The sequence below is a fragment of the Dipteris shenzhenensis genome, chromosome 33 (assembly GCF_047967505.1).
Source record: "Dipteris shenzhenensis isolate YYH24624 ecotype China chromosome 33, Dip_SZ_1.0, whole genome shotgun sequence".
Lineage (NCBI taxonomy): Eukaryota > Viridiplantae > Streptophyta > Polypodiopsida > Gleicheniales > Dipteridaceae > Dipteris > Dipteris shenzhenensis.
Genome location: NC_141628.1, coordinates 1,368,752 through 1,391,183, shown reverse-complemented (window position 1 = coordinate 1,391,183; position 22,432 = coordinate 1,368,752). Strand labels below are relative to the sequence as shown.

Genomic DNA, 22,432 nt, shown 5'->3' with positions numbered 1-22,432 from the left:
CTTTTCTTTTGTTCTTTTTAAGTGCTGGGTCAGATGCGTGCAATGTAGAGGCAAATGTGTGTGAAGGAAGTGTTTTTGTCGGTGAGGCTCAAATGTGAGTGTAACTTGTGCCAAAATGTGTGCATGATGTGATGAGCACGTAGAGCATGAAAAAAGGAGCGACTTTCCTTTTTGGACCACCGTCAAATTCTTCCTGGATCAAGAGATATGACTTGATCTAGGTGGAGGGGCAAAAGGAGTGCAAATGGTGTTCAATGATGATGTGTCACTGTGAGTCACATGCATTGATGATGTGGCATTGTGCCTAGCAAGAGGTGTGCTAGTGGAGCCCTATGCTGAGGTGGCAGCTGTGTGCACATGCAGTGTGTGCACAATGTGCCTGACAAGGGACTGTGCCTACAAAGGGTCAGTGTTGAGGTGGCACAGATGATGTCAGCAAGGTGACATGGCAATGCTGACATGGCACTGATGATGTGGTTGATGACATGGCATAGGTGACATGGTTGATGACATGGCAGTCGGTGATGACATGGCAATCAGTGATGACGTATCAGTCGGTGATGATGTGTTAGTCGATGATGATGTGTCTGTGCTGATGTGGCTAATGACATGGCCAAATGATGTGGCAAAATGACATGTTTGCTGACATGGCACAAGTGACATGGTAGATCACATAAGTTGATGATGTGGCAGCCTCATTAGGCTACTAACGTGGCAGTGGGAGATAAGGTGATGATGTGGCACACGGGACACGTGTCACTTGGCTGACCACATCTCAATGTGTGGTGAGGTTGAGGATAAAGGATATCCTCCCTCTCTGCCATGTGGCACTAGGAGAGCAACTGAAATCTTTGGAGATTCCAATGAAATCTAAAAAGATTCCATCCGTGTGCGGATTTTCATCAATGTTGGCTGTGTGGCATCGAAGCTTGTTTTTCTAGATCGCCTTGAGCATGGAGGTTGTCATGTGCAGTGTTGTGTGACGTGGAGAGGCCTGTGAGGCTTGGAGATGCGTTAATGGCTAGACGCAGCTACTAGAGCTTGATGATGTAGCCGCGGCTTGGCTACTCATCCATGGCGCTGTCGGAGAGCCTCCCGTGAGGCTGAATAGTTAGGTATGTTATGGGTGCAGCATTGGAGAGGCAGTCGTTGAAGTATGCTGGAGGTTGAAGGCGTAGCTGGCTAGCCGTAGGAGTTGCCTCACTGGAGCACTGTTGTAGAGGTCGTCGAGGATGCATGCAATGTTAGAGCAGCCGATCGTTTGAGTCACGGGCGTTAGAGAGCCGATCATGAGCTTTGAGCTCGTTGGAGGCTGCTGGCAGGGCTCGTTGTCGGCCGTCTTGAGAAGGAGGCTAGAGCTTGCTCGTTGGCGCTATTGATTAGGAGGTAGTGGTTGCCTGTCTCAAGGCCTGGAGATTGTTGCTATGGGAGTGCTGATGGAGCCGTGTTAGGAGACACGCTTGGAGTCATTGGCCTTAGAGAGGCATTGGCCTTAGAGCTGCTACTGCTACTACTGGCCTTTATGAGCTGCTTGAACTTGGGAGCTAGCAAGAGATTTCAGAGGAGTCGCTCGCATTGCAGCTATGGCACTATTGACGATGCTACGACTTGCAAGTCCTGTAGTTGGTGACCCATCCCCATCTGAGGAGGTGCTTGGGCACTATTAGAGTTGTAGATGTGCTTGTAGGAGTCCTAGAAGAGCCGTAGATAGAGTAGTCTTTGATTAAGAGCTAGCCATAGATGCTCGACGACCTTCGAAGTTGTAGAAGGTCGAAGTTGGTAGGCTATGGCAGTTGACAAGTCGATTTGCCTCAATCGAAGGCTTGGACCACTATCTTGAAGTTCATGTTGTCACGGTTGTAGGAAGCTTTCAGGAGCTTTAGTCAAGTAGTTTCAAAAGACCTCTTTCTCCCTTGTAAGCTCACAAGTACCTCTGTTTCTCTCTCACACAAGCTCTTGTAAGAGCTGAGATCTTTTCTCTCACAAGAAGCAATGAGCCAAATGAATAAATGGAGCTCTCTTCAAGAAACTCTCACAAATCTCTCGAAGGAGATGAATGGAAATCTCTCTCGAAATGGATGAAAATTTCTCTCAATGGATGGCAATTTCTCTCAACGGAAGTGAAGGGAAGGATCTCACAATCACTCAAGAGAACTCTCAATCTCACAATCTCTCTCGCACTCTTAGGAATCACAATGCCTCAGCGGAAGGCAAGGGAGCTCTGATATCATGACAAAATATGAAGAGGGGAGAGGAGAAGAGTGGAGATGAGGAGAGAGGGCACAGCTAGAGAGCACACCACAAATGACTAATTGTACACTAGATTTAGTTGAAAAAATAGAATATATACAAACCCATTTAGGGTTAGGGTTATGGGATCTAACCCTTTCCTTCATAGCACTCTATAAGGTTAGTGCTATGCACATATGATCACGTGATGATGCTATGCACACATGATCACATGATGTTGAGCGTGAACTCTCAACACTTCATTCAATCCAATTGTGGTTCATATCTCGATAAACCATTTGGTAAGTTGGGAGAGAAAGGTGAACCACGATCTAGATCGTATTGGTAAGGGTGAGTGGGAGAGGGTGACTTAGCATTCATTATACTTGTGGGTGTGGTTTTCTACACCAATTCCTTGTGTTTTGGGGAAATTGCAAACCACGAATGTGAGTGGGGGAGGGTGAGTTAGAATTCATATACTTGTGGATGTGATTTGCTACACCGATTCCTTGTGTTTTGGGAAAATCGCAAACCATGAACGCAAGTACTAGTGAATGCAGTATGCTCCTTTTTTTGGATGGATCTTGTGCTTGTTTCTCAAAAATGTGAATATATGAGAAGGAATGTGTGGTTGTCATGCACGGATAACTATGCCTGGAGGAGAGTCGAGGAGAGCTGAGAGGCCTATTCTTTCTGTCTCTAGAGAATGGTGCATGCCATTTGTGGGAGTTGGGCCATCGCATTGAATATTTGTAGCTCCATTTGATCCGCACGGGAGAGCTGCTCAGTCGTCATTTTGTTGTACCCACTCATTGCTTGATACTATGGTGCACTGTAGAATTGTAGGGCTTCGGTGAGCCTTGCCCATGGAGATGAGGGGGAGCCGATAATGAAGGAGGCGGTCTCCAATGGGTGGGCCATGGCTGAAGTCGAGACCTGGGGCATAGAGGGGTTTCCTGCACACCTTGAGCTCATGGGTGGAGGCCAATGGTGACCGTCTCATGACATCACCACATGGACCTCCTCGTGCCAAGGGAAAGACTATACAAAAGGAGCCCATTGCGGTCTCGACGCATAAGAACACTTACACCTGGCGATCCTCATGTTAGGTGAGCAGCTGAGTGCGGGTCAGTGGCTGAGCAGGGCGACTGGCTAGAGTGGCATCAGGCTCTATTCTTACTCGCTTCAGGGCAACCTCTGTCTCCTCTTGGTCAGCTACTGGTATTGGTCTGGTGTGGCAGCTTTATCAGCCAACACGTAGCTGATTGGTGATCACTACTACAACATCTGATACAGAATGGGCATGTACAGCTTGGGATTGCCAATGACCTTACCATGTGTCTTGAGGTCTTCCCTATCTAATTACAAAAATAATATACCCAGTGAGTGACCTGGGAGAATGCTAGTCTCGACAAGATGTTGGGCATGATTGATTGGTGGTGAGCCATGTGTTTGACTTGGGTCAACCACTATAGAGCGTGTGCTGATGTTTCCAACCTTGGCTTGATTATTTCTAAAAAATGAATGTGTTCCTTGATCTTCTTTTGATCATATTGATAGATTTCATTGAGGGCCTTGAGCATCTTACTCTTTTGAGAGTATTTGTTGGCAATGACTAGGAGGCCGCCGAAGGCAGCTCGCACCATGTCCACGTTGAGGTGGTAGACTTGTGGAGTGCTTGTCACATTGCACAGGATGCTATCATTTGTATTGGAGTTGTAGGCTTAGAGAAACTCTCCCAGCAACTTCATATCTAGGTGACAGGGAAGGCGGTCTGACACCATAGTCCTAGACCTAGCATTGTGAGTGATTCTTGAACTGCCGGCTCCTTGAGCACTTGATATGCCATTGCGTTGTGGTAATGGAGGGTGTAGTCATGGCCCTTGTATGCATAGCGAGAATGGATGGCACATCTTTCGAGCTACTAGAGCCATGCCTCTCCAAGCGGTGAGTGCATTTGAGATCGCACAATTTTGTATTCCCCTTGTGTGGGGGCCGAGGTGCACTTTCTTGATGTTCTTGAGGGAGGAGTGCTTGTTGCTATAGATGCCTTTTGGGTGGCTTGTTGGGTCAAAATTTCTTCCTCCATATGTAAGTCTTCAGATGGGAAGTTAGTGGGCATACAGATTGTGCCAGAAGGCGTGCTCTATCTTTTGGAGGGGCCCAATGGCTTGCGGAATGGGGGGGTGGAGACCAACCTCCATTTCAAACTCAAAGAACTTGTTTTCAGGATCCATCGGGAAAAAGGATGGCAACTGAGTAACAAGTGAATCGATAGAAGAGGAGAAGGCTAATGACATGAACGGAGGGCTAAAGTGATGTTTAGAAGAGGGCAAGGGGATTCCTAGTAGTATTTTGACTATTTTTGCTATAGCAACGACCCGGCGGGATAATAGGGGGACTTTTTATAGATTTTGCCATCCCTATGGCCGGGGGGATGGCATAAGGCGACGGGGTGTGGGTATAGAAGATATGGCAACGGTCGACAGGTTTTTGGTAAGGCGACAGTCGGCGGTGGGATGGGAGCTGTAGCAACGGTCAGTGGAATAGAAACTAGGGCAATGAGCCATGGGGTTGAGTGGAAGGCAACGTCCGGCGAGATAGCAGTATGGCAATGGTCGGTGGGATAGCAGTATTCCAATGGCTGGTGGGATAGCACTATTGCAACGGCCGGTGAGATAGCAGTAAGTAGACTTTGAGAGAGGAGAAAAGGGAAGAAAAGGAAGAAGAGGGAGGGTAAAGGATAGGGGGTGTGGGAAGGGAAGAAATAGGAGAGGAGAGAGAGAGAGAGAGAGAGAGAGAGAGAGAGAGAGAGAGGGGGGGGGGGGGATGTACAGATTAGGTGTAGAGTGGATTGTGAGTTCAGCATGCGAGAATACAAAAAATGTGTAAGGGATGTACTGACTGTAATCACCTATTGCTAACCATGAATGCGTATAGCTGCATGGGCATGGGGTGACTTGTGAGCTATGGGTGCATCCTGTGGATATGCCTACTGTACAAACTCTGGACTTGATGATCATGTGGAATGTGGTGGAGATTAATGTCACATTACCGCGTAGCACATTATTAGCCATGTAGAGCATGTGTCTAACTTGTGTCTCATTTTGGTTGCTAGAGGTACATTGGCGTGGTGATGATCCTTTGCGGGGAGATCTTTTGTTGCACGATGAGCGGGTTCTTGTGTGACTGCAACCGGCACGGAACCTTGCTCTTGTGGTTTCGTATCCCCTGATCAAAACTTGCTTCACCATCACTATACTAGTGTGGCAAATTTTTTCACTATCATTGCCATTAGATACAAGCATCCAAGTCCATGGCAAGAGCTATGTGAAGCCACATTTGGGTCCTAACTTGCTATCCGAAATGCCAATGGATGATTCTATTGTGCTTTGACAATTCCATAGTTGTTTCTATTGAAGGCCCATCAAGACAATCGTAGCAAAGGGAGTGAGCAAATTGAATACTTTCCAAGATTGGATTTTGACTCATAAGATGAGAAGACCAACCATTCAAATCCCAATGTCCCATTGTAGACTATAATCTATAGTAGTTTCCAGATTGACTAATATCTAAAACCTAAGCCCATGCATCAATTGGAATTTAAAACAATATGCAATACCATAAATCCATCACATTAAGTCCTAAATATTAGGGTTCCCTAAACCCTAAATATTAAAAATTGAATTTAAAGCCTAAATATTTAAAATTGAAATTAAATTCTAAATATCGAAATGAAATGTGTTAGCATTGTGAAGGACCGACTTCCTTGTCACCATTGCATATGCTGCATGTGAGTCCATAAAGGTCCCATGGAGGGCCATCATCTTCCATTTTCTATCAGCACCTTCATTAAGCTAAACCCTAGTGCATGATGAGACAACACCATGCTACACCCATCACCATCATGGTGATGTTTGCTCATCGTGCATGTGTGTTGTGCTTGAGATGGAAGATGATGATGGTGCTCCACAACTTGTGAATCACAATGCAAAATTCTCATCCCACATTAAACTTGCAAACCTAAATAAAAAACATCAAGATATTTAGAATGCAATGAGACATTCAAAACCCACTATCATCATCATTGCCCTTTCTCCTTTTCCTCCCACCCCCCCTTTTTTACCCTCCCCCCCTTTTAACCTGCCCCCCCCCACCTCCCCTTCCCTCCCTCACCTCTCCTCACTTTCCTTGCCAATGCAACCGTACTGCCTCTATTCCCCTCTCCTCCATGCGGTTGTGCATGACACTTAGTGAAAAATAGGGTTTGTGGTGAGTTTGACCATCCAAAGCATATCTGATGGGGCACGATGATTTGGACAAGACTCATTGACATGAGTGCAATATCTTTACATCTTTTAGTGTCTTAAAATTATAGTCTATTAGAAGATTTATGAAATTATGTACAAACAACACAAGGCATGCTTCAAAATTCAAGAAGAATTGTGGAAAGTGTTTCAAGTACTATAAGAAAAGGAGATCGAGCAAGAAAGGTATGAATATGTGAATTATTTTTATTTAAAATATGCAAAGTATCATGCCCATCAAGTGTGCGTACATTTGAATAACACACCCAAAGTGTGTTTTTTGGTGGTTGTGGATGACACTTAGTGAAAAATAGGTTTTGTGGTGAGTTTGACCATCCAAAGCATATCGGATGATGATACTTTACATAGGAATCAATAAAAGTTAAATTGACATGAGTGCAAGGTATCATGCCCATCCGGTATGTGCGCAATTAAATAACATGCCTCAAATACAATTTTTTGGTGGTTGTGCATAATACTCGATGAAAAACTGGGTTTGTGCCGACTTTGACCATCCAAAGTATATCTAATGGGCACAATACTTTGCACGCACCTCAACATACTTTGTATTAACGTGTGTGCAAAGTATTGTGCCCATTGGGTATGAGTGCATTTGAATAACACACCTCAGATACTATTCTTTAGTAGTTGTGTATAACACTTAGTAAAATATGGGGTTTGTGGTGCATTTTACCATCCAAAGCATATCTGATGGACACGCCTACAACTTTGAAGATTGTTAACAATATGTTTGACTAGTGCAGCATTTAATTTTTTGCCAAATCCTAGTTCTTATTTCAAAAGATATGGATAATTAAATTGACATTTTATTTCTTTTTATGTTTTTTCCTTTGAGTTCATGGTAAATGTTTTTCAAAAAATTTGGGGATTTTATAATTAATTTTAATTTTTAGTGTTTTGATATATATAAAGGGGTAAAAGCCATTTTTACATTACATTCCCACGTTCACTTTTAGAGAGCCGTTGAAACTCCCACCCTTAAAAGTTACTCACCCATCAGTCATCGCTATTTGCCATGGAGCTACGTTCCATGATTTCATCTCGTGAACTGCATTTGTAGGTGGTGGAGGAAGAGCTATTTTTTGTGTTTGATAGGGCTTTAGATGTCCTAGGCACATATATGTGAGCCAAGGATGACTTCACAAATCTCATCCACTACATACAAGAGAATTTCACAAATTTTGCATATACACTTGACGACTCTTCAAAGAGATGGGTCCCGATAGATTACATCAAGTATCTGTTCCTAGACGAACCCAAGTTTGTGAAGCGTTTGGCCCGCTTTTGTGATAATCTTATAGAGAAAGGGTTTAGGACGGTAGAAGTAAAAGACATCCTAGAAGCAAGGATCATGGGAAATATAGGCCCTAAATTCCTTTCATGAGAGATGAAATTCATATTTCTTATCCAAGAAGGAAATTTAGAGGAAGAAGCCTCATCGTCCAGGACCCCCTTTAGTAGAACTGCTGATATCCTCGCGCTAGACTAGACTATGACATGTTCACGGAAGAGAGTCTTGACCATGCAAGAGAGGAGATGGAAGCAGCTCAAGCATGGAGCCTACTTCAAGAGCCTCGAGTAAGAGTAGAGCAAGAATCTACATCGGAGATCGCTGACCCAAAAGCAGACTTATGGTACTTGTCCCCCTCTCATCATTAATGGTGGAGAAGAGAATGTGTTCCTCCATGACATAGAGGTCCTGTTTGGACTACGAGAGGATGAGGCACTCAAAGTACTATGTGGGCTTGATGTTGACACAAGTGTAAAAAATCTTGAGGTTTTAGATTCAAAAGACTAGACAATGGAAGAGTTTCTCTTAACGATGCGGGTTTCATTGAGGGATGCAGACATGTCCATATATGATGAACATCCCTCTCATGTAGAAGCTTCCACCTCCAAGATTGGTCAGGAGAAAATTCCACCTCCCACATGGAACATCACACAGCACCTGGTTCCATCCACATTGCAAATGAGGAAGGTATAGAAGCCGACGACGCTGTAGTGGTAAGTTCGAACAATATTTTGTATTTTGATGTTCTTTCGGTATAATTTGTTTTATGGGTCTTCTAATGTTTGTTGAATTGTTGCAGAAGGCGTTCGAGGTTAATGAATTCTCATCTTGATGGGGTAATGTTTGTAGTGCATTTGGGAGAGATCATTCTTTGTCCCATTACCTCGGGGAAGTCACAGAGCACCTCGTGGTCTTCCACAGCAAGTTCTCCTCGAGGTCCTACAGAGCTGCTGAAATGCAAGGCACTGTGGCACACTATTGGATGCTCCAAAATTACTCAGAATGTCGACAAGGTGATTTTGGTACACTGCCTTGCTGCTATCAATGCTTTGGAATCGAACATTCATGGTGGCAGGGCATTGACGACAATAACTATGTCTTTGGCAGTAGGAAAGGATGATCTTAGTGCTATTGTGGTGGCTAGGTTTATATCTAGGAGTCCACTAGGGGATTCAAAGACCCCTGTTCTCAATTTAATCGAGCTAGCTAAGAAGAAAGATAGCCTGTGAGATCTCTTGTAAATATAAACATTTATTTCAATGGATACATGACTTTAATGACTACATGTATTTCTTATTTTTTTAAAAGTCATCATTGCTCTTCATAAATTCATAATATTTATTCCATTGTAATTTTCAAAGTCATTGATGATATATTTCTCCATCCTTTTAATTATATTAATTTAACGTATTTCTAGCTAATTTAGTATGATTTTCACCAATTCTAGGTATCCAAAGTTCATTTATGTCAAATCCTGGAGGAATTTGACCATGGTGCAGAAGGAAAAAGTGTCTAGGACATCATGAGGAGATCAAAATCACTAAACCCACCATGCCACGAATTTGGGCATTCAAGTCCAAATGCCCAAATTTGCTCCATGGCAGCTTTAGGGCATTCTGTGCTCCTCGCGACATCCCAAACACTTTTGCCAACTATGTGTCGTGGGTCTCTGTGGTGACTCACATGTCATGGGGTAGTTGAAGATATGCCAATGGAGCTTCCACTCCCGGTTACTCCTTGTGGGAGCAATGCATAGCATGAGCCATTTGCAAGTGCCACTCAAGCGGCCTCCAGATTGTTGCAATGTGGTTTCACATGAGGAAGAGTGAAGAGGAAGAGGGGAGGGAAGAGGAAGAGGGGAGGGAAGAGGGAGAAGGAGGGGGAAGGGAGGAGGAGGAAGGGACGAAGGAGAAGGGGGATAGAGTGACAACCACAAAGGCACTACAATGGAAACAAGAGAACACCCAAAACACTCTCTTGGAAGAGAAGAGGGAGCTTGTATTCAAACTTGTGCAAACAATAATGAAGATCAAAGTCAAACTTTTGGCCTTTTATACAAGTCAACTTTTCAAGGGAGGGCCCACCCTTTTCCTTTTTAGCACTCTCCCTCACTTTACAACCATGGGCTCTTGGGAATGTAGGGTGCCAAGGCATATTGCTATTCTTACCGACTCTCCCTACTAGCGGAAATAGTGCTTGTGTTAACTCTATTAAAGTGCTTGGGACAAACCTGGTATTAGGAGGTGGTCCTAATTGGTTCCCAAATAGCGCTTGTGTTAGCCTCACCACTCTTAGGCTCGGGTGATTTGGGGCGATAGACTACCTTATAGAGCATGCACTGCAAACCACAAAGCTTCGAAAGAATCACAAAAGTAAGATAATTTGTACAGGGTAGGGCAACAGACATAAGGAAATGATTCAGTCGATGGAAAGTAGACGCATACTTGACCATGCCGCCTGAAAAGGTCACCATGCAAGAATTTCAAATGTCCCTACTAAGCACTTTGCAGACCCACTGGTTGACAAATGAAAAGAGGACAAAGCTGGAGTATTATCAAGACAACATAAACCCTTCATGTTGGTCTATATACATGTCCATGGATGTCATGACAAGAGAAATCACTAATCTGTGATTAGTAGACATTAAAACATTATTATTATGTTATACGCCAATGGTGTAACATGTATTTGTCTTTATGATGGACACCGACCGATTTGTTATGGCGGTGGATCATCTGAGTAGATAGGACTAGTCGAGCTGAAGCCACTGCTTCAGACGGCATTGAATTTGGACATGTGATACTTATTCTATTAATAAAAATGTGCACACACGTGTCTAGGTCCTCGAGACAATAGGAAGGGAAGGGTGCATTAAGGTGCATTAAATGGTAGATGCATGGGTCATAGGCTAAGGGTAGGTGTAAATGGGAAGATGGAACTTGAGTGATCTCAAGGGACATTAATGAAAGGGTATCACCCTTTCATTGTGAATCTCACATTGCATTCTCTCTACCACATTGCATTCATCCGTCATCTCTTCCACCTTGCATGTAGGTCAAAAAAAGAAACAAGTACTCTCACGAGGGCGCTCTTCCGCATTGAAGAGCCAATCAGCATTCAAATTCTGCATGCATTGCACACATTTGCATTCTCGAAAAGTGTGGATTTTTCACATTAGGTATCAGAGCGGTGACGATCCACGAACGGGACGAAAAGAGGGCGACAGTTGCGGACGACGGAAGTCGCAAGAGAAGTTGCAGAAGAGGATCACGACCAACCGATCTCCGAGGTTCTGAGACAAGGGATTTTTCTGAAAATTTTTGGTCTTGAATGGTTCACGGAGTGTCCGCACGAGGTGAACTACCCCCCCCATGTGCATGTACCCTTAACATCCTTACGCCGTCCGTGCCCGCACCAAGTGAATTCCGCCCCCATGTGCATGTACCCTTAACATCCTTACGCTGTGAGGAAACAGGATCCCCCGTTCTCCCCAACGGAAAGTTGGATCGGAATAAAATTTCTTGGGGGTGATCCACCCATCAAGTACCCCCTATAACGGTATATAGAGCTCCAATCCGCTCAAAACAAGTAGCCCAAACGAGAAGAAAAGCTTGAAAGAGAAGGGAAAGGAGGTCATTTTAAGTGTCTTCTCAACACAAACAAAGCGAGAGTCAGATAAGTACTACCAACGCTACAACACTTGACTTTTGCTGTAAAATAAACCTCTTTTTTTTGAAATTACAGCAAGACATTTTCTCTCTTGTATTACTAAAAGGAAAGAATGGAAGGGGAAGGGACATATAACGATGAACTTATTCCTTTTCCTCCATTACCCCAAGGAGAGAGAGAAAGAACACCTTCACCCCCTCTTGAAGAGGATGGATTAGGTGAGAGTTATACACATCTTGAGTATGCTAACCCACAAATAGATTTACAGCAGTCTCTCCTTCAAGAACCTCTTGATAGGGAGTTCTCCTTTCGTAATGAAAGAAGAAATGAGACCATCCAAGAACAAGGTGATGAGTTCACGCCTTCAACTCAAAGCCCAGTACACATGGATTATAATCCAAGTGCAAGAGGAAGAGAGGAGACTCTTGTTGATAAGCTAATTTTCCAGCTTAGCAATATGATTGAGCAGTCCATTATGACAAGATTAGGGACTAAGAGGACTTTAAACTTCGGGGATGAAGAGTTGAGTACCCCTTCTAAGAGGTCCAAATTCCAACCGCGAGAGAGAATTGAGTTCCCCAAATATGATGGGGCAAGGGAGGCTGACAAAATCCTCAATTGGATTCCTCATTTTGAGCTATACTTTGCCCATCAAGACAAGACCGACCAAGAGAAGCTTGCTCTTGCTACATTGCATCTGCAGAAGGATGCTCTAATGTGGTGGTCCTTGTCACAAACAAGAAAAGAGCCTATTCATGAATGGGCTAAGTTCGTGGAGCAACTGAAAGCCACTTTCATGCCACCGAGGCATGAAGAGAACCTAACCTTTCGTTGGGAGAGGTTTAGGCCGTTCAATAATGAGAGTAATGCAGATTTTACATCCAGATTTTGGAAACTCTCTCTAGAGTTACCCGAAAAGAGTGAGAAAGATAGGAGAAAGAAGTATTTAGCAGCCTTAAGCCCAAAAGTAAGGTACGAGGTTGAAATGTTTAACCCGACCAAGCTTAAGGACCTCACTAAGCTGGCTGAAAGGGTAGATGGCTCTTCCCTATTATTTATTTATTTATTTATAAAGAAAAAACTACCAGCTTTAATACTAGTTTGGTAGAACGACATACAAATTTCCTAGGATACTTTTATGTCCTATTAGCTTAGCCACTTCTAGAATTATTCAAAAGCATACATAAGCTATTTTGGGGTTTTTATTATCTGCCACAATAGCTTATATGCTGAAAAAAACTTGAAATTATTATGGATTGGAACTTGCACATATTACTTTGAGTTTTATTGAAAGTTTTAAGGTCAACCTAACACCAAAATCTCAAGCTATTTTCTCAAGTTTTAGATAAAATGGCCATACTTCTTCATTTAGAATGAGTTTTTCTAGATTCTGTAAGTTTTAGAGTCTAAGGATAACTATAACACATATGTTTAGATTGCTTTGGAGCTACATAATCATGCTTATTATGATTTATGGCCTCAACCGTAATTTTAGGGAATGCTGACAACAAGGCAAAATTTAATCTTTTGCAAATACTTTCACACGTATAACAAGTTCTAAACTCAGCCATACTTTATATATGTCTTGAATAGGAAATTATGGAGTAGCGTGAGTTTTAAGGGGACCTAATATCATGTAAAACACCAAATTCAAACCGTATTTTGATTGTTCATTATGCTGTAATTCATGCTAAATTCAAGATACAAGGGTTAAAGGGGATCACAGGAACGTTCAAGATTTTAAATTATACTTATAGGGTTCCTCTAATCATGAATGAGTGATACCAATTTTAAGAAGTTATATGCATAACACTTATATGCGAGATAATTCAAAATATAAAAAGTGAGGTTTAACATTGCAGTTTTAGCCTTTACTATGATGTGGTGACTTTCCTTGTGATATAATATTGTTATAGTTAAGGTATGACACATTGTGGCTATTATGTGTAGTATATAACAATGGTTCTTTATGAAATGTGACTTACAATGCAACCCGCTAGGCTAACCACTCTTGCTAATTGCTAAATCAATCTTGCCAAAATGACTTTTTAATAAATTTTTGTCACTCTTATGTGTTTATATACTTATAAACACTTTGTAAAAAATGATAGCTCATTGAAATCATTTTTATTTTCAGCATGCTAGGCACAGAAATTTACAGTTGTGGGGATGAAGAATGAAGGTATCCTTGAAAGAGCTTTGGGAAATGAATATTACTATCACCTAGGGAATAGCTGATTGGAGAAGCTATTTGGAGCAAAGATGAAGATTTCAAAAGTAATGTTGAACCAGGGATTGTTTGAGATGAGGATGACTGAAGGAAGCAATCTGCCAATGCACTTGAATGCATACTTGTTCAAAAATATAAGAGACAATCCTATTGTCTAGCCTATCAGTAGAATATGTCTAGCCTCTTGCTTTTTCATGGGAAGAACTTTTCAAATCAAGGATCTCAACCGGCTCGACTCGTGACCCTCAAAGAGGAATCAAAACAACTCCTACACACAACAAGATTCAAAAAATACACAATATAATTTAAACAAAGGATTCTCCCTAAAACATTATCACAATATGCGCCAATGAGTAGATAGGGCCCGTCAAAATGGAGCTACTGCTCTAGATTCTAGATGGCACCAAATTTGGATATGTAATACTTATTTTATTGATGAAATAAAGAGAGTCATGCATTAGGCACCTAGTGTCACATGTGCCCCTGCACTAGGGTGCATTGTGACACATTCAGACCTAAGATATTTTGTCGTATGCTGTTGCCCCATTCTTAGTTCAGGGACGAGTTCCAGATTTTGGAAGCTCCTCTCAATCCCAGACTACGTGTGCTTGCACATTCAGACTCCAACTCTAAGTGAAACTAGTACTTGTTGGAGACATCCTCGAATGGTGCCATGAGTAAAGGAGTGTAGAGAAGTAGAAGGTGTGGAGAAGCAGTCTTGAAGGAGCAGCACTCAAGAAGGGGGAGGGGGAGGAGGAGGAGGGATGGGGGAGGGAGGACCAGTAGTTGAAGAGGAGGGATGGAGGGGGAGGACCAACAGGCATGGAGGAGGGAAGGGGGGAGGACCAACAAGTGTGGAGGGTGAGGAGGAGTAGGCATGGAGGAGGGAGGGAGGAGGGAGGAGCAGGATGGAGGGGGGAGGAGGAGCAGGTGTGGAGGAGGAGGGAGGGGGAGGGGAGGAGGAGCAAGCATGGAGGAGGGACAGAGGGGGAGGAGGGACTGAGGAGGGGGAGGGGGAGGGAGGGAGGGAGGAGAGAGAAAGAGGTGGGGAATTCAAAATTTAAAATGTGTAAGAGGTGGGATCACTTGTGGGATCAACCCACCTAGGTGAGGGGGGGTTGGGACTTTTTGGGACCTACCTTGGCCCTTTCATTGGGAATAATACATTTCTTAATCCATTTCTTATGAGGCCCTTTTGAGACCCCATTTCTCCCCTAATGCCAGACTCTCTTTTCTGCATCCCTCTGACCTTCAAACCCTTGCAGCCCGCCCAATTTTTTTCAACTTCCAAGCATGGTGTCGGGTCATCATCGAGTCCACGAATTATCCTCAGGATGATGACGTGATGCAGGTAGCCAAGCCCAAGGAACTCAACCCCTGGGTCTACACTCCAAAAAGCCTTCAAGCAAATATCAATTGGATATAGGCCTATGGCCAACAAGCCTCCGTAGTTCAAACGTAAGGGCATCTCGTGGTATATTGCTACACCACCTACCATCCCCTCGGCATAATTATACTATACAACCAGGTGCTACAAGATCTCCAAGACTCACTTGAGTCCTTGGTCAGCAATTTTGATACAATTCATGTAGCATGTACCCTAAAGAAGTCACCAAGGAGGAGGGATAGGAAGCTATAGCCATCTTTAACTCTTTCGCCCCACCTACCGAGCTCCCATAGCTGCCTCCAATTGATCCCACCCAACCTACCGAGCAAGCCCCCCAACTCGTCCCACTCCCCCTTCCTTGCACAAATCTCCCTGAATACTCCTCCAATGCCTCCAACATTAGCACTACACAGCACAAGACTTCCCAGTCCATTTCCTCCAGTGCCTTAGTTGACCTTCTAGAAGAAGCCCTCAATACGCTACTCAAGTCGGCACATTTTGTACATATGCCCATTGACAAGGCGCCCACAAGGATTGCTGAAGAGGAGGCAATGCCTATGGAAGACGATGATGTTCCTCCAGCTCCCCCCGCCTCCCCACCGAAAGATGTTCAATGGAGACCTGATCTGCAATCCTTCCAAGAATTTCTTGACAATGCACTCACACACCACTAAAAGAAGTAGCTCTAAGGCTCCCACCTCCACCTATACAAAATCATGGAGGTCCACCCCCTTACACAGTTCATTACCCAGTCCTTCAACGACTGGTGGCAGACACATCCAAGGCACACACACAAAGGCTACCACCTCTCCCTCAATGCTCCAGTCCCCATCATTGCTCGAACACTGACCTTCTAATCAATTTAGTGGAATGTGGGAGATAAATAGATTGTGTGGGATAGTTTTTCAATAATGTGCTTAAGAAGGCAACTTGACCTATTGGAAAACTCCCAACCCTCCAAATCGCCTCTTTTAGCACACTTTTACATATGTTTCTTGATGCATGTTTTGTCTTTCTCTTCTTCCTCTACAGGGCCAATAGGGACTACTCCTGTAATTAAGCTCTTGATTGTAGGTTGGAAGCCTATCATGGCAAGGACAAAGCATATAGCCAGGGTGGTTGGTAGGGGGCCTCCCATTGCTCAAGCTGCCACTGCCCCTATTGCTACTGCCAGTGTCAGAGGTTCTCATAAGAGGAAAGGGAAGTCAGTGCATATCCTCAAACAGGAAAAGAAGACGAGGTTTTCTGAAAAGGTGTCAGTGCTTAGGGAGATAAGGAAGGAACAAAAGGCCATGGGATATGCAATACCAAAGGCTTCCTTTTCAAAGTCTTGTGAGGGACATCTGTGATGAAAATCAGCTAGGATATAGATGGCATAGGTTTGCAATGTTTACCCTCCAAGAGTTAGGTGAAGATTGGATGATAGAATTCTTCCAAGATAGCATAACTATTGCTACTCATACTCATAGAGTTAGGCTTGATGGTGAAGTATTTTGAGACACTCAAGAGAGTTCGTTATAGATATGACAAACTCCATCCTTGTGATCGGGTGGACTTGAAAATGAGGGATATTCTATTTGTGCCACCAGTAAGGAAACCAAATGATGAAGAGATAGAGGAGGTAACACACAGCAAGGACACAAGGGGCAAGGTTGTTTATAGAAGGATGCTTCCAACAGAAAACTCATCCAAGAGACTGCCCTAAGGGACCTTAGAAATAATCAAAAGATAACTAATATGGGGTTAAAAGAGCAACATCAAATTGAGGTTCATGTACTTGATCCCTACATATCCCCCTTACTAAGAAATAGAAATGTTCCTATAAATGATCTTGTCAAGTGGTTTAAACACTATGACTTCACCGTGATCACTGTCATCCTCTCAGTGTTATCACTCTGACTAATTGAATAAGACATTTTACTTCATATCTTCTATCATTTGTTATTGTAATGTTGGTTTATGTATCTTTCCTTTCTTTGCAGCAACCATTGGAGCCTGGTGTGTATTGATCTTCAGCAAAAACAACCCTTTCACATGAACGCTTTATATGGAACACAAAGGAGGTTGATCTGTATGTTTCCTTTCTTTACTATAGCCCTATATAAATAAATCTTTGAGTTGTTACATCACCATTAATAACTGTAGAATTTTATCTTGCAGAGGCATGAAAAGGTTATTGGATATCTTGGATCATTGTCCTCCAAATGTGGACCTACTAGATACTATTTAGATTGTTGACTTAAGGGTAAGGACATTTCTGGATGTTCAATGATATTTTTGTCCTCCTGAATTATAAACCATATCTTAAGGTTGTTAACTTTGTATAGGTGCCACAACAGGATGATGCCCATTCATGTGGATGGAGGACAATGATCAATGCCAAGTATTTGTTAGATACTTACTTTGCAGATCCACAACCAAACATGTAAGTATATAAATCTATATATTCATAATGGCTCTTGTACAAATGACATTGTGAAACAAAATATAATCTAATCTTCCTTATTCTTGTTCTTGATTGCAGGTTACAGAGGATAGCTTTGCATCAGTGTATATGGATGGATATAGATCCATGGTCATAGAAAAGCTCCTAATTTATGCTCATAAATTATTTCGAGGGAGACGTAGAGAGAGATCCAGAGGTAGTTCTTCCAGAACCAAGGAGCCCACTGTCATGGAGGTTGCTAATTTCATGGAGTGTATTGCTGAAGGGAAGGAGCCTACCACCACAAGTGGTATGAAGGAGTAAGGGGGTGAGAAAACCATTATAGCTAAGGACAGTCCCAAAGTGGAGGAGAAGCTTTCTAGTGAGGGCCATCATCCACATATGGAGGATGCACAACACCCTGATGAGTAGCCTTCACAATAGCCTTCGACTTTATTTGCATATAGGAGTAGATATTGTCATCATAGCTGGACTTTACATTTTGATTATGTCACTCATTGTATTGAAACAATACCTATAATTTATCTCAAAAATCCCATATGACATGTCCCTACTTATGTATCACTGAATTTTGTATTGATACAATAGACATGTAATATGGGTTTTGATTTCTCTCAACCATTAATCCCATTTGGGATGTCTTTACATAAAAGTATTCTTTCTCTAATTTACAGTACGTATAACATGTAGCGTTAGTCAATGTTAGAAACATTGAATCCAAATTGAGACTCAAGGTTACCTTCTTACAAGGCTGTAAAGGTAGCGTATGGGAAATCAATAAAATTAGCAAAGGTCGAGACCTTATTACTTGTTAAAGCCATAAATTTCCATTATGAGTAATTCATGTACAAAAGTTTCATATAGGATTAAAAAATTTCAGTCTACATTACTGTTTGTTACCGTCTGAAGAAGGATTGTTACAATTCAAAGTATGTATACAACTTTAGAGCTAGACTAGTAGAGCATAGCTTCTCCAATATGTTTCCCCAATAGTTGAGAGTACAGAGCTAGACTAGTAGTAGAGATTCTTTGATATTCTTCTGCAATAGTTCAGAGTACAGAAGCAGAAATCTCAAGAAAAGATGATGATGAGTTGGAGCAGGCGTTAGAGGATCAAACGGTATACAAGGAGCTAGTGTACGAGGAGAAGATGGGGGATCGCATAGGTGCATCATATGCTCTAGGTGCATCAGGGTCCTCCTAAGGAGCATCCAGGTACAATGGAAGTTAAAAGTCTCCACCGCAGCCAGCAATAGAAATTGCATTTAGAACAGGATCCATAAAAGCAACAGCTTGTGAATGAGGATCAACCTCTTCTATGAGTTAGACCATAGTAAATATCTACACATGTACACAAGTACTAAGATCAGTGTGGCTGTTGGTCACTAAGTCATTGAGACGTTGTCTAGATCTACAAAAATCATGAGAAATCCTATATAGTGTATTGAGGAGTAATATTGTCCATTGCTAGCAATCTTTTAATAAATGTACCTCTTATTTCAATTTAAAGGCCCTTTATATATAAACCTCTTCTATTTGTGGAAAACTATAAAGTCAACCTAATTAAAATATCCCTTCATTTGAACACACGTGGTACATTATAGGTTCCACAAGATACACCCCCCAAGTATAAGACTCTACAATAAACTTATTTAGCCTTACATTGTACAACAAATTTAATTTTGCATCTTGTGATATTAAAGCTATGAGAATTGTGATGGAACAATTTCCTAAAGTTCATGACCAAGTTACCTAAACTTTAGCCCTAACTAATCATTCAAGAGAAGAAAATTTCCAATGCGGTCTTCATTTGAGAAAATGTAAAGAGCGTGACCACAAAATATAGCTATTTAAAAGAATACATGCTTTTAGAAAAGAAGTTTAGTGAGACAATCAATGGACATCACAAGAAAAAGACTAGTTTATAATAACAATGTGTGTGTGTGTGTGTGATAGAGAGAGAGAGAGAGAGAGAGAGAGAGAGAGAGAGAGAGTCGATGAACAAGATAATGATGATAGTCTCGTTAATGCCTGGTCCAATATCACTATGGGCTCCACAAAGAGAGAGAGAGAGAGAATGATGAAGAAGATGACATCTTATGACAATCAAGCTAGGTTGGATACATACATGCACACGCACATGTCCATGCACACGCATCTGCTTCCACGCAGACACCTTTTTGTTTCTTTCTAAAAAAATGTAGACACACCTTAACAAGGAAGGAAGTTGGGATCCTGTACGAGTCTCTGCATGGCTGCTCGGGTGAGTGGCATGCACACGTCGATACCAGACGGGCGACCGGGGAAGAGCACCATCTCGCCGTCGCCATTTACTTTGGCCGGACGGACAGCGAGGGGCTTGCCCCAACCGAAATCCACACCATACACGTTGAACTTGGGAGAGCTGGACACGTTCATGCAGGAGCCATCCCATTGAAGTCTATTACCAAACTTATTATCATGGAGTTCGAGCCAGTGCGCTTTAGCCCACATGTTGCCCTCGTTGCAAGCCTCTGTAGCTCCCTGGATCTTGGCAGCCAAGCTCCTCAGCCCTTCTCGTTGCAGCTCACCGGCTGTTGAATTTGCGAACGCGAACATTATCGCGTTGCCGAAGTATTCCGGTGGCAATGGTGGCTTCACCCTCGTCCTCATGTCCGCCAACACTGCCAGCCTCACCACCCCCCCCTCCTCCACTTCCCTCGCCTTCATCACGCTCCTCCACCAGTGCGCACACATCACCACATACGTCGTTAGCCGAAGCTTTTGGAGCTGCTTATCTCCTGCTGCATCATCTTCATACAGTCAGCTTTTAGATCGCCACTTGAGTGCGTTGGTCTGCACACTGATATGTCAGCTACATGGAAACAATAGTTTTCGAAGCAGCAGACACAAGATCAGACAACCCAGACAATTCTTAGAGGGTTGGCTACATGCAAACAACAATTTTCAAAGCAGCAAACATAACATCAGAGAATTTTCCATTGCATTACGGCCAATTCATACAACGCATCAGAACCAGACCATTCGGATGTAAGAGACGAATCTGATCGGATGTAAGAGACAAAGGATCTGGTCGAAACTATCGAAGGCAAAAATATGGAAATTCGAAGCTTCGGATTCCTCGGTCCTCTAGTAAAGAGAGCCTGACAATGCGACGAGAATTTAACTTGTTTGCAATGAGCTAGTGAACAGAGTATTCCGATGCACCAAAACAGCTGAAGAAGTTCACAAATCTGAATGGATAATGGAGAGAGGCAGGACCTTGATGAGAGTCCGCAGCTGCTTCCTGCTTCAGCTTGTTGATCATCTCGGGGCTCACATTGAAAAGCCTTTCCACCAGCGGCTCGCTGGGCTTCACGGCACCCACAACGTCGCCCGCGTCCTCCCTTTGTGGAGGTAGATTCAGTTGTGCTGCTATCTCCTCCGAAGGATTCTCCACCCTCAACGGTGTCCGATCATGCAAGGGTAACATCGCGATGGGCTCGCCCCTCGCACACTCTGCCCAAGAATTCATCAAGTGCCACATGGAATGCCCATCCACGATAACATGGCTATGCGAGTATGCTACCGCAATACCACCGCATGCGAATTTCGTGACCTGCATCCAACGCTATCGGGTTAATAGCAGCGCGTCGAGGTCCTGCCCAAAATTTTCCGTGGCGCTTTAGCTCTCGGAAGGCTTTCGCAAAAACAAACTTCTCACCTGAATGGATAAGAGAGGCATCTCGTTGATTTTAGCGACATCATGGTCAGCCCATCGGGCCAACGTGCTAAAGAACGGACATGGCTGAAAATCGGAACTCTCCAACTCCTCTAGAGTGGCCTCGATGCTAGCATCGACAAATTCCACACCTTGGTCGCTACAATCGATGGCCGTCCTTCCGTCTGGTCCAGCGGCTAGCCGCCCTGCCGCGGGATAAAAATGCACCAGAACTTGGGATAGGCTATTTTTCAGCTTGGCCAGAAACAAAGGCTGCTCTTGGAGGCTCAATTTGTAGAAGAGTAGCCTGCGATTATACCAGAATTCTCTCCAAAACAAGTCCAAACTCGACAGGTACAGCAGCTGGCTCTTCGTTGGGGACTCAGGCTTGATAAAGGAAATTTCGTGCACTGTTACAGCGACGCCATCGTAAGCCGAAGGCGCAGGGACGATAAGATCCTCTACAAGAGCCGCCATCTCCACCGGAGGCGCACGTCTTGCCACAGCTGGGACTCCAAAACACACGAAATTCTTATTCACTTCAGTAACGTAAGCTCAGATGTAGGTGGTGCTATGGCTGTGCTACATGGAACAAAGGAGGGCCTCAGGCAATGAAAGGCTTCGAGAAGATGCCCCAGAGTCCAGATTGCAGCAGGCAAGGAATACGTTTCGCTTCTTAATTTATGATTCTTTATGAAGATGCAAAGTACGGTGAGCTTTTTCAGCGTGCAAGTTAAATCAAGTTTCCCATTTTTGTTTTCAAGTGCTCGACATTGTCTACCACGAAGATCGAACCGGCGTAAAATTATAAAAGTCCATAAAAATTTACAGTGTTACCGGGATTTATAACTAAAATATGTAAATGTTGGTCCTTAAAATTAAAGGCAGCCGCCAACTCCAATCGGGATTTTTCAATTTGAACCGGGAATTTTATATGCTCAACCGGGTTTGGTGAGCAATGGTCCAGACTCCAGGCTTCAACAATTCAATTCAGAGACGCTGGTGTGCACACTAGTGTTGAAGCCAAAAGTGCGTGAATTTCCGAGGACAACACGCCGGGACAGCTACCAAGTAAATGAGACTCCAGTCACCAGTGCGCAAAATGGCAGAGCGCAGCCCACCTTTGGAGGGTGCAGTTTTGCTAGTCCCAAT

At 43.3% G+C, this 22,432-nt stretch overlaps 1 protein-coding gene across 2 annotated transcripts; it reads right to left on the bottom strand.

The window, feature by feature from the left end:
* Positions 1-19,518: 19,518 nt before the first annotated feature.
* Positions 19,519-21,956, bottom strand: LOC147879522 (hydroxycinnamoyltransferase-like). 2 transcript variants are annotated; one of them, XM_087372075.1, is made up of 3 exons: positions 21,284-21,956; positions 20,842-21,178; positions 19,519-20,363 (listed from the first exon to the last, which is right to left on the bottom strand). In XM_087372075.1, exons 1-3 carry the CDS (start codon positions 21,755-21,757, stop codon positions 19,792-19,794), a joined length of 1,383 nt encoding a protein of 460 aa, XP_087228201.1. In that variant the 5' UTR covers positions 21,758-21,956; the 3' UTR covers positions 19,519-19,791. The 2 variants fall into 2 exon arrangements, with proteins under 2 accessions (XP_087228201.1, XP_087228202.1); XM_087372076.1 differs by having other exon boundaries at positions 19,520-20,360.
* Between the last annotated feature and the right edge of the window lie 476 nt (positions 21,957-22,432).

Coding starts and splice junctions, on each gene's coding strand:
- LOC147879522 (XM_087372075.1), bottom strand. CDS start 21,757: ATGGCGGCTCTTGTAGAGGATCTTATCGTCCCTGCGCCTTCGGCTTAC. Junction 21,179..21,283: donor TGCCTCTCTTATCCATTCAG/GTGAGAAGTTTG, acceptor CGTTGGATGCAG/GTCACGAAATTCGCATGCGG. Junction 20,364..20,841: donor AGCTGCGGACTCTCATCAAG/GTCCTGCCTCTC, acceptor AAGATGATGCAG/CAGGAGATAAGCAGCTCCAA.